The 12,232-nt window shown below is 33.2% G+C and overlaps 1 protein-coding gene across 1 annotated transcript; it reads right to left on the minus strand.

The window, feature by feature from the left end:
• Window positions 1–280: 280 nt before the first annotated feature.
• LOC120256861 (hydroxyproline O-arabinosyltransferase 3-like) lies at window positions 281–11,382 on the minus strand. Its single transcript, XM_039264539.1, is given in 9 exon segments — window positions 281–916; window positions 5,210–5,323; window positions 5,492–5,563; window positions 5,660–5,677; window positions 5,679–5,730; window positions 5,830–5,927; window positions 6,155–6,356; window positions 6,455–6,522; window positions 10,761–11,382. Coding segments are annotated over 9 exon segments (1,086 nt in total). The 5' UTR covers window positions 11,163–11,382; the 3' UTR covers window positions 281–856.
• Between the last annotated feature and the right edge of the window lie 850 nt (window positions 11,383–12,232).

Here is a 12,232-nt window from a genome sequence, read left to right on the forward strand (position 1 = left end):
TAAAAAACTTAATGGTTCTTAGTTTGAAAGATCCATTGCAAGTAGCTTTTTTAGTGAAATGAAAATGATAGCAAAGATAATGAATAAAAATCACATACAAATAAAAATGATCATGATTAGATGGATAATGTTTACTTGTGTTATTTAATGTTTATATTTTAATATGTCAATATAGTTTATTTGTAACATGACTATATCTATATATATTTTGGTATTTATAAAACATAAAAAACTTATAAATAAACACCGTACTATACAACCTTCCATTTTATTTACCATATTTTTATTTGAATTTTTCAATTAAAATATGTATAATATCCGAACATATCACATACCATAATTTTGACATATTATACTAAACTAACTACGCCCAATAGTGGACTAATTACGAGCTGGTACCCACCAAGCCCATAAATCTTGGTTAGCCGGTTACAGTCGGTCCGCCATCTTTAAAAGAATTCAATGCGTTCAGTAAGATACATCCAGTGCACTGATTATAACTTTATGTCATTTTATTGCTCGCATTCAATCATTTGATGGTGACCACTTCTGGTGAAAATAAGTTTAACTCTACTTAGCATCTACGTCAACATAACCTGCATTGCAAGACAAGTCCGTCGCAGGCACATAAAGAGAACAGATAAAACACCATCCAATATCTCACCAGAAAAAGGTTTACTTTGACACCAAAAATAAAATATGAAAATATGAGAATAAAAATGCTGTGCACCCTCCACCTCCCCTAAACATGTATTCTGAGGCTTCTATAATTCTTACTTGCAGAATGTAGTATCTGACCGAAACCACACAAGTAGCTTCCCTAGTGCAGTATCCTCCTTCAAAGTGAGAATTATCTTTAGTCGTCCCATCCTGGAATTTTAGAAGTCGCTTCATTTACCATCTTTACAAGTGTAACCTGCACCAAATCAGTGAAGTATCTAGTTGAGCAATTTGTTCTGGTTTCATCACTGTATTTAAGAAAAAGAGTTCATACTCTATTAGGTTCAAGATTAAAAAATTATAATACCTTCTAAAATTTGAATTGGCAAGGCATCAACATTGAAAATTATAATAATTTGGAAAAACTTGAATTGAAATGGCGTAAAGCTATATCTATAATATAGCATGGTCTGAAATGAATCATCATCGACCATGAGGTGTTTTCAGAACCACTAACATACAAGTATAACAGCCTAGAAGCAACAGTTTAATGCAGTATATCATAATGAAGATCTCATATGCTCGAGTGCAATCTGACCCAGACTTGAATATTCATATCTGTATTTACTAACTTCTAAGGAGATAACCTTATTTCCCTTTCCACAAGTTCTAAAAAAGTAAGGGCTATTGGAAACATTGTTTCTCACAAGCACAGTAAGACTTCACAGATGACCAACACAATAACTGCTGCCTCTGACTAATTTCATTTCCAGCTGTCAAAATGGAGGCACAGAAATTCATCTTTACGCAAGAGTCAAGGTGGCTTTACTGTGTCAATCTTAAATAACTGGGCGAAGAAATCTCCTGGGAAGGTATAAACCAAATAGATAAAGGCCAAATAGGCAAGCCCAATGACATTGACCACTCATTAAGGAGCCATGGTTGAGTAAACTTTATTTTATTCTCTTCTAGTTTAAAAAAAGAAAGTTCAAATTCAGAGAAGATTTATATCTGCCTTCGAAGAACTTCAGGGAATTTATGAGTAGTAAATCTTATTTCTTTTCTTTATCAGATGAGAATCAAGGGTATTTTCAAATTTGTCATTATAAAAAATTTTACTTTTTCTTGTACAAAGTTGCGGAACATAAACCATCAATGCAGTCAGGCTTACCAACATTATGAGCAAATTATACACAGACAACAGAGCTTTCAAGAGGGATCAAGGGCTAAAGATTTAACATAATGAACAATAATTTCATAGGCACATGTCTTCCAACCACACAATAATGTTACTGATGATAGCTCATATATAAGTCCCTATAAAATGGAAAACTTTGATAAGGCACACTTAGACTCTCATGGCCTTACTTGAAAATCTGACATTCTTTTGCCTTACTTGAAAATAGTATAAAAATTGAAGTAAAACTTAAAATCCAGTTAAGTTAGTAATCATCTCATGGCCTTCGCAGGCATTACAACATCAAAGCCTTAATTGAGGCATATATGAAGTCTGCTATATACACCTAGACAATGTATGTGTTTAAGACCAATCGCAAATATCCTCTTCATTTCTTCACTGTCCAAAGTCATACACTTCTCTTTTACATCCCTTCAATACATATCACTGCTGTCATTTACTCTCCCTTTTAACCTAGGCCACCAATTATGAATCCTCCTATCCCTAGGTATGGGAAGACTAAAATTTTTACAGGAAAAACCTCTTTAAAATAAATCTCCTCTTTTCCCCAATTGAATCTTCATTTTCTATATTCCAATACTATTTTTCCTTGAATACCACAAATACATTAATGCACCTTATCACTGCTACACTCATTTAAAAAATAAATTATTTGATTATAGCCTAATATCCTGAATCATGAACCATAACAGAACAACTCATTTTGCCATTACATCCACCCATTCTTAATTGTATACAATGGACCTTCCTTGATCTTATCATTGGTTTAAAGCCTGAGATATCTGAAAAATCGTGAGCTCAACAAATTTTCAAATTTCCAAAATTTTAATTCCATATGTTCAGTCTTCCATTATTCTTTTAAACTAAGACCTATTAATTTGTAGTGTACCTTCATTATTCCATATCACTAGCTTTTATTCGTAAATTAGCTTAATATCATTTATGCCTTAACATAAGTTCTTCAGTTTTAGATCAAGTAAAAGCCAAAAAAATTCAGACTCAATTTCAATTTTTGAGTTTTAATCTAGATACAAATATGTTTAAATATTTAAAAAAAACAAAAGACTACAAATTCTTCTTTGTTTTTACTATTAAAAATTTATAAATTCAACCTGAATTTTTTTAAAAAAATCCCTCCTTTATATGTTGAGAAACAAATGCTCGATGTGAGGGAAAAACGAAGGTGTTCGATGAAATGCTCAATAGAAAAACAAGTGTTTGATGAAATGCCTAGCTAGTTCTCTCACTTGGTCAAGGAGTCAAACAGACAGAATGAGAAGAATTGGTTTTCAGGAGCCAATCAAACGGAAGCACTAAAATTAGCTTTTATAATATTCTATTACAACCCAGTAGACAAAACAATAACTCCCATTGGTCTACCCTCTTCGAACCACACTGAGGCATACCCCATTCCTGGTAACATTGGGCCAAACTCATGGCCTTATAGACGTACCTAGGCTTACGAATTCTTAGGTTTGATTTTAGATCTTCCTTGAGGCCATTCAGGAAAACACCTAAGAGATAGTGTTCAGGTTAATCATGAGCACGAGCTGTGTTTGACAAATTCTTGTCTATGTTCTTGAACAGACTCACCTTGTTTGATAACACATAAGTATTCATCCAAATTTTAGAACTACTACGGTCCATAATGTTCTTGTAACATCTTTACTAACTCTTCCCAATAGAGAATTGCATTTTCACCATTGGCCTATGCAAAAAGATCAAAAGCATTACTTTCCAAATACATGGATACAATTTCAACTTTCAAATCATTCAAAATTTGATAATAGCGAAAATATTTTCCGCCTTCAAAATCCAACCACGGGGGTCACCCCTTTTGAACTTGGGAAATTTTATCTTCATATGGCCTAGCAGAGTGTTGGTATCCTCACAACTTATCCATATCATCATCCACATCATTCAGCCTAAAAAACCTGCCTCTTTCTTGCAAATCGAGACAAATCTCTATGGCTTTGCCCATGTTAAATCTGTTAGGGTTGTCGCTAGCTTAGGCTTTGAGTATGGCCACCTCGACAGCTAAAGTGTCAAGAGCTTCAACTCAAGAGGCAATGGATGATAATTAATAGGCCATAACATCCGAGTTTGGGTTTGGGGAGAAGATAAAAGGAGACTTTGATGGTTCATTGTGAGAAACAAGGGCTCAAGTCAACACCATGTTGGATCAAAAACTTACACTGGAACTAACATGATAAACCATCTAAGATTGCAGAAGAGATAGAAACAAATAATGGGTTATATTGAAAGGAAAAGTGCCAGAATCTGAACAAAATGACTTCAATTAAAAAAAAAAAGATGTCCATATGGAGAGGACAAGGACTCCTAATATGACACAATGCTTGATCCCAATCGCATCTTGAAATTAACCATATAGTTATCTATAGCTATAACAACCCAACAGAAAAATAGCCCCTTTGCTAACAAAAAAATTCCACTAACTACTAGCTACTAGATAAGAGGTAACTAATAGATAGGAACACATGCACTTTCAAATGTCGTTCTTTGACTTGGTCACCCAGGTGCTCATATTTCTTCTTTCTACTGAAGTATGTCTAAAATGTCATATTCTAGTGTTCTTTTTTAATCTATCCATTTATTATATCCGGAAAGCATTTATTATATATATATATATATTTCTTAAATTTACCTTCTTTCCACTGCAATCAGAGAAAATGAGAAAAAGAAAATAGCATAGGTAGGCATTAAATATAATATATAGAGAGATTATGCATGGAGAGATTAAGGGTAATTTTGGAAAGTGAAGTAAAATTTTTTATTGAGTTTTTGAACCAACTTTCTTCATCCAAGAGATATGGTTATTTGAGACATTTTAAAAAGGAATATTATTTAAGATTCTAGCTAGCAGTGGTCAGTTATGAAAAGTGGACCGTTTCCATGGCAATGTGTCTAAGGCAGGCGCAAAAGCAAACACCTCTGTTCATAAATTTACTCATATTTATATCTTTATGAATGCTCATTGAACTCAATAACATTCAAAATTATATAAGCTATTTAAAATGATAATAATGTTTCAATCCATGATCCATATCTAAGTTTGTAGAATAGACACATTTGTATGCAGATAAAAAAAAATGTGAAGAGAAATTCAGGGTAGACAGCACAAAATAAATGAGTCAAAAATGGAATTCAAGAGATACCCTTGTTAATAGATAGAACATAACCAATGTGAGTGAATGATTATTGTAATATAGAAACCATTCAAAAGCAAAAATTTAATCTAGTCAAGAAAATTCAAAATATACAACCACCAAGAAAATTTGACCATGGTGAAGAAACTAAATATAATGAAAAGATATGAAACTTCAGACATACCACACTTTCAGGAACTCCTGGAGGTGGCAAAGAGAGGTTTCTTGGTGGTGGACCACGAAGGTATGATCTTTTGTCAAAGCGCCATTCACCAATTTTTCCATATGTTAGATCACCCTAAATTTGTTGTAAACAACCAACGTAAGCAAATTTACTGAACATAACCTTCTTAATAAAACATTGAAAAAAAATTGCATCAATATTAGCCCCATCAACAAAATAGGTCCTCTATGGAAAGTTTCAATGTTCTCATCTATGGATAACCAACTAAAGGTAGAGAATCACCTTTAAAGAATAGTCACATCCATATGTATAGTGAATGATATATGTGTTCCCCAATTTCAAATCCCAAGGAGGCTGAAATATAAATTTAAAAAATTTGGCATGCCAACTTGAGCAATTAGAATAGTGAAAGATTTGAATAATCTTCAAACTAGCAAACCACATGAAAACCTGTATCATAAAATCTTTCACGAAGAATATGTTGCACGCCATGTAATGCACTGGCAACAGCATATCCATACCTTAACACAAAAATATAAAAAATCATCAGAAAATGAATCCAGCACACCATGAGACAAAATGATAAAATAAAATCACACATTGAAGTAAAGTGGTCTCACATTTCTAGTACCCATCCAAAAGCTTTGTCAGTCTCTTTATCATCTTTCATCATCAGAGAGACATTCATCCAAGTAGGAGCAATTTTTTCCAATTGGGACTGAAATGGCATAAAATTTAAACCAACATTATCAAGTTAAAGATTCTGAATTGATAACATTCTATGAGAATTCCAATCATTTCAATCTTGAGAAAAAATAATGAATATAAAGATAAAGCAATGAATGGATAAATTGTATCAAAAGTAAAAAGCATAACCAACTTTTTACAACTTGGTCTGCAAAGACAGAAATATAAAAAGCCAAATTATCCAGCTTACAAGCTTACCTTTTGAATAATGACAGGAGAATTACCAATAGGGTCAATATTTGTCACAGGACCCTTTTCTTCTGGGAAAAACTTCCTTAGTAACTTTTCATGCTCAGACGGTTTGATGTAAAAAAATGGGAAACCTGTTGGATAACTTCCACGAGCCAAGTTAGGCAAAGGTTTAACAAAGACGTGATCTGGTTCTGCCATTAGTATGTAACTGCATTTTGAATTATTATGCAAAAGAATAAAGTTAGACCAAAATAAGGAAAACAAAGGGGGATTAATAATAGAGTCTTCATATACAGATGAACTCACTCCTCTTTAATTGTTGCTTTTTCTAGCCATTGAACAAAAGCCCATGGTCTATTCAATACAATGTAACCCTAAAGATGCACATCAAAAAGCAATGAGAATTACAATATCAAAATATTATAGGAATAAGAAGTCAGCAAACCCAGCACTTTCAAATCTATCCATTTAAAGCTAAGTATAAAAGATTTACTGTCAGGACATATCAAGCCAAGGATACTGGAAGGTTGGTAATTAAACAACCTTTCTTCCTCATACTTCAAGGGAATTAACTTTGTTCAAGTTCTACAACAGATAAGACAAAGAAAGCTAATCATGTACCTGTCACAACTAGAAAATAGAAGAAAAGTAAATGCAAAAGAAAACACATCCAAATGGAAAATGAAAGATTTTATTGTTTAGCAAATGTCTTACCCAATAGAACATCAGCGCACAAATTACTTAGCCAGTTGAGAAACAAAAGCTGTGTCAGGCATTGGATAAGATGCCAATTGTACTTAATTGGATGTGAATTGCAATTAGCACCAATTATGACTAAAACATACAGGTTGCTTTTACAAAAATCCAGGCATGGAACTTTACCGATCTCAACTCAACCAACATGAGGAAAATAAGAGCTTTGAGTTCAGATTTGTTTTCCTATTTAAAACTCAAGACCTACCTCAAACGAAAGCAACACCAGCAACGCAACACATCATTAGTCATACAACAAATCAGATGACGTTTGTAAGTTTCATCAAGGTAGTCAAATCGAGATTCGAATCGTGAATTGAAATTCTAAATTTGTTAATCGAGAATGTCAATCGCTTGAGGCGCACCTAGGCACTCGCTTGAGTAACATGAAGCACTATTTAAAAAAAGTAAAAAAAAATATACAACATAACATTATAATTGTATAAGATTGAACTTAAATTAATATAATAATCATCTGCTAAAATATTGAAGATCTAAAATAGAAACATTAACATTAAACTATAAAAGGCAATCTAAATTTTCAAGTTTAGTATGCAAGACTTGATTTAAAATCTTAATTCTAGTCTAATCATCATCAAACTTTATTAAACCATCCTTCTCATCATTTAGGCTTTCGTTTCCCTCATTACTAGATCTATAATTCTCAATTTCTTCATCCGATTCATATGAATCAAATTGTTCCATAATTGTTACTCTAGAACTAGAGCTTGAACCATTATCGATTGAAGTTTTCTTATGAAGTTTTCCTCAATTAAACTTCCTTATCTTTCACATAAAGTCTCTCAAGTTTTCCTTCAGATTTCTTATGAAGTTTCTTGTTTTCTTTTTTAATCTCTTTCTCTGTTTTATTCTCTCTTAAAAAGGCTCTTCATATTCCAAAAAGTTGCCTTAATTTGTTTTGAAAAAATAGAAAACTACACTTTCCAAGTATAATTGTTTATATTTTCTAAAAATCATTTATTACTCTATAATATATTTTCCTAAAAAGCATTTAAAAAATGTAGAGAAAACTAACAAAAGCAACACTTTTTTTTTGCTTTTTGTTGCCTCGCACTTGGGCCGAAGCGCTCGCTTAGGCAACGGCGCTTCTTTGATGGCGCTTCGCCTAGAGGGTATAAAGCGCTATAGCCTCGTCTCACTTTGCCTGGGCTCTTAAGCAAGTGCCTTTTGCGCTTTTAATAACACTGTTGCACACTAAGGAATACTGTATGGATAGGAGTAAGGAAACTAATCATTGATCTCTTTCCTTGATTTTCGTAGATAGGAGAAATAAAAGGTAAAGAGAAATATCAATACCAACATTCCTTGAAATTATAATTCCCCTCTTTCCAATTATAAAAAAAATTTCTTTTTGAAAAAAAACTATGTTTTTCTTCTTTTTCTTTTTCCTTGCATTTTAGCATAATTGAGCACAACCTAAACAAAACTTAGGAAATTGGAAAGTTTTGCTCTCCTATCATTTTAAACATCATTGGATGAAAGCGTTCTAATTAAAAACTCTTGTAATAAACAGGAAAAACATAAATAATTGAATCAATCAGACTAAGAATGAAACACTATTTGCCGTGGAGAATGAGTAAAGCACAAAAGGATGTCAAGGTGGATAATATTTCCAAAGAGAATTAGAATATATAAAATTGGAACTAATTCCATTATTTTATCAGATAGACAATGAAAAAGTGTTTGAGGGTCAAGAGCACAATGTTCTATATGTTGCTGCCTTGTCATACTTGAACTAGCCTATCCAATAAATAATCAATAAGATAAGAAAAACATATATAAATTATAGAAGTTCATATGAAAAATTAGGCACATGTAAATAATGCCACGCATGTTCTATATGCTGCATCATATACATGAACGAACATTCCTATAAAAAAACAAAAATATCAATATGATAATAGTAATATGTAAATTCTACAAAGTCCTCTGGTAAATTAGAAAAAACATAGACATGTAAGTAATGAACACCCAACTATGTATGCCATGATATCGACATATTTGGTAGGGGCATGATTATTACCTAAAATTGCACTCTAATTCCAATAGGTTGTCAGAAATAACCATGCCTAGCAATATGAATGCAACGAATAAAACAGCTCAAGCAAACATTAAATTGACCCATAAAATAAAATATGTTGCATGTATATGGTTGAGCTTGGAATAAGTACAAAAAAAGTTTGGTTTCTGGATTTTATTGTTGAGGAGAAATGTATAGTCTATCTAATTTAAACTTGTTCATGATGTTCAAACACAGTTATTGCTAATTATATAAACAAATACTGAATCCAAAGGATAAGGATGTTAATCATCCTTTAAATCAGGACTATTTTAATTATTAAATCCACTCCAGAAGATGAACTTATTTTGGAACAAAGAGTTTTAACCTAAATTAATATAAGGTGTATTATGGAAATTTGGTTAAATCAAGTTAAATGTTGTTGATGAGATTCATGGTTGCATGGGAAGAAAAGTTTTCTAGTTTCATCCTTATTCCTGTGTATTCCATTTCCTTCCAGTATAAATAAGTATAATCAACTTTAGTGCAGGTTGCTCCACAACCAACACTATGGCAATGTAAGCAACAAATGCTTAGTGCAATGATCCAACACCAATAATAATAATAATAAATGAAAAACTGGTAAAAGAGCCAACACTATGGCAATGTAAGCAACAAATGCTTAGTGCAATGATCCAACACCAATAATAATAATAATAAATGAAAAACTGGTAAAAGATTTCCATTTGACAGCATAACAAAAAGAACATATGGTCAATTTTGGCCATTCAACGTCCATCACAAAAATATAATAAATCATTCATATCAAGCAGGCTTTTGCGTCAAGTTATATAGGCAGTTGATGGCAAAAGCAAGCACCAAACAACATGTGCAAATGACAACATCTTCACAAAAACCTTACTGAAAGCAGAGGCCAGGTAGCATAATCAAAGGAAATCACATAGGTTGTGATCTCACCCAAATTTGATGGTTGAAACATAGCTAGAGAACTAAGTGGCTCCCTAAACATATCTAGGCAATGGCGAGTGCACAAGGATCTCTAATACAAAACACTATCGGATTAAGTAACAGCATAATTATAATAAGAAAATGAGAAAAAAGACAATTTACTGTTTGATCACATATTGTGTGATCCTAACTTGGTACGTGCCAGGGAGGTGTTTGTTAGAATGTTTATGGGCTCAATAGCACAGAAAAAAAAAAGGCGACGGTGTTTGCTAGAATGTTTATGGGCTCATTAGCACAAAAAAAAAGGTGGCGGTGTTTGTTAGGACTTGTTGCTATATGATTTTGGAAGATTGCTTGATTCCTAAAACTACGTGATTAAAGTTTGATACATACTAGCTATGTACAAGAGAAATTTCATCCTGACATAATTAAAAATGAAAATTCCTTAATACATTTTTAAGCTAAGAGATCATTCCAAACACAAGAACAAACCAATGTGCCATGCTATATTTTCTCATGCCTCACTCTTAACAAAAGTTGATAATCCAAAATGGCTTGTACGAAAAATAGAGTTATGGTTCAGAAGGATCAAGACTATTAATTAATGTACTATTGGTATAAGAATATTCTCTTGGACCCTCAGATATCTAAATCCGAGATACAAGTATCAATGACAGTTTACAACTAAGCCATTGTACTGAAAGTTGAATACTGAAACAAGACTGAGATATATTTAAGCAGTCATGACTTTGAGAAATTTCAGATGGAATCAGAAAGTAATACAATAATCTATATTACCAATAAAATTAGGACCCCAAGCACATAGCAAGAATCAACTGAAAACAAAAGGACAAGAGAAGGAATTCTCACCTGATCCATTCCAGCAGGAAGAGGATCAACAACAAAAGTAGGGATCTCATCCATTAGATTATCGGGCTTCCCAGAGTGCAAAATTCTTGTGAAACCACCCATCTCCGAACCCTCCTTGTCCTTCATATTCTTATACCAATAGTACATTATCCGGCACTGCCACTTGCTGTAAGGCGCATCCGTCGCCGTGACAGCCACATGGAAAGGCCTTCTTGTTCGCCCAGGTCTATTCAGATCGGTGGGCATCTGAATTACAGGATCGTCAACCACCGGGGTCTGCTCCTCCCTCGGCCAGTTCTTAATAACCAAGACCACAAGGTTGTAGGTCACCAAGAAGGATGCCAACGCCACGAGAATCAGCAAGAGCGGAGACGCCCGCCCAATGCTCTTCCTCCCGATCATCTCGCTCTCATCCACCAAGTCCTCTACCACTGCAAACTCTTTCCTTGATCCAGGCTTCAACAACCCTGGAGAAGATCCGATCGAGAGAATTCAACGCTTCATAGCGGAGACACGATGACGAAGAATGTAAGAGGGGGGTTTTTTGTGGGAGTCTTCAGGGTTTCTCTATTTAAGAAATGGATTGGTTGTGATAAAGAAAGACATAAATATATACCAATTAATGTGAAGGTTATGAGGAGGAAATTTACTAGATTGCGCAAATGATCTAGAGATATAATTGCCAATGGTCAATGGATCGAACGGTGTCACAGTCAATGTTGGAGTGGATATTAGGCCAGCTGCACTACCATCACTATTTTCATATTCTGGTGTTCCCCACTAAGAAAAGCCAAATATATGTATAAATGAGGAGATATGCTGAGATTTACATTGTTTTTAGATAATAAAAAAAATCCTAAAAAATTACATGGTCTTTTGAAAACTGATAGAAGGCTCAAGATTTTTTTTTTTTTAGAAAGAGGAAGGAATATTTCACACCCTCATTTTATATTATTGAGGTCCGCACAAAGAGTCTAAGCTTCCACAAACTTAATTTTTTTTTAAACTCTAACTCATGTCACCTTTCACCTCCCACATGGGACTCAAGATTGATGCCTCTAATCACCTAAACTAGGCGGCTTTGGCATGTGCGTTTTCCTTTGAACTTGTAGAAATCTATATATAAATGTGGACTCATAACTCTATATAGTGCTTGGAAAAGACATTAACTATGATTTAAGTTACAAATTCACTTTTTTTGTTTATTTATTTTGGATTTTTTGATTTTTAGATCATATGAATTCATGACTTATATGAGAGACTTGGCCTTAGGTCCCTTAATGTTAATTACTTTAGATAGAAATTATGGATATTTCCATTTAAACTTAATGTTAATTACTTTAGATAGAAATTATGGATATGTCCATTTAAAAAAACAAGTGTGAATGAGAAAAGTGATAAAAACAAAGAATATATTGATTTATTTCCTTGAAACATATGTGTGATTTAGCTTAAAAAATATATGAGCTTAG

Source organism: Dioscorea cayenensis, unplaced genomic scaffold (assembly GCF_009730915.1).
Source record: "Dioscorea cayenensis subsp. rotundata cultivar TDr96_F1 unplaced genomic scaffold, TDr96_F1_v2_PseudoChromosome.rev07_lg8_w22 25.fasta BLBR01001668.1, whole genome shotgun sequence".
Taxonomy (NCBI): Eukaryota; Viridiplantae; Streptophyta; class Magnoliopsida; order Dioscoreales; family Dioscoreaceae; genus Dioscorea; species Dioscorea cayenensis.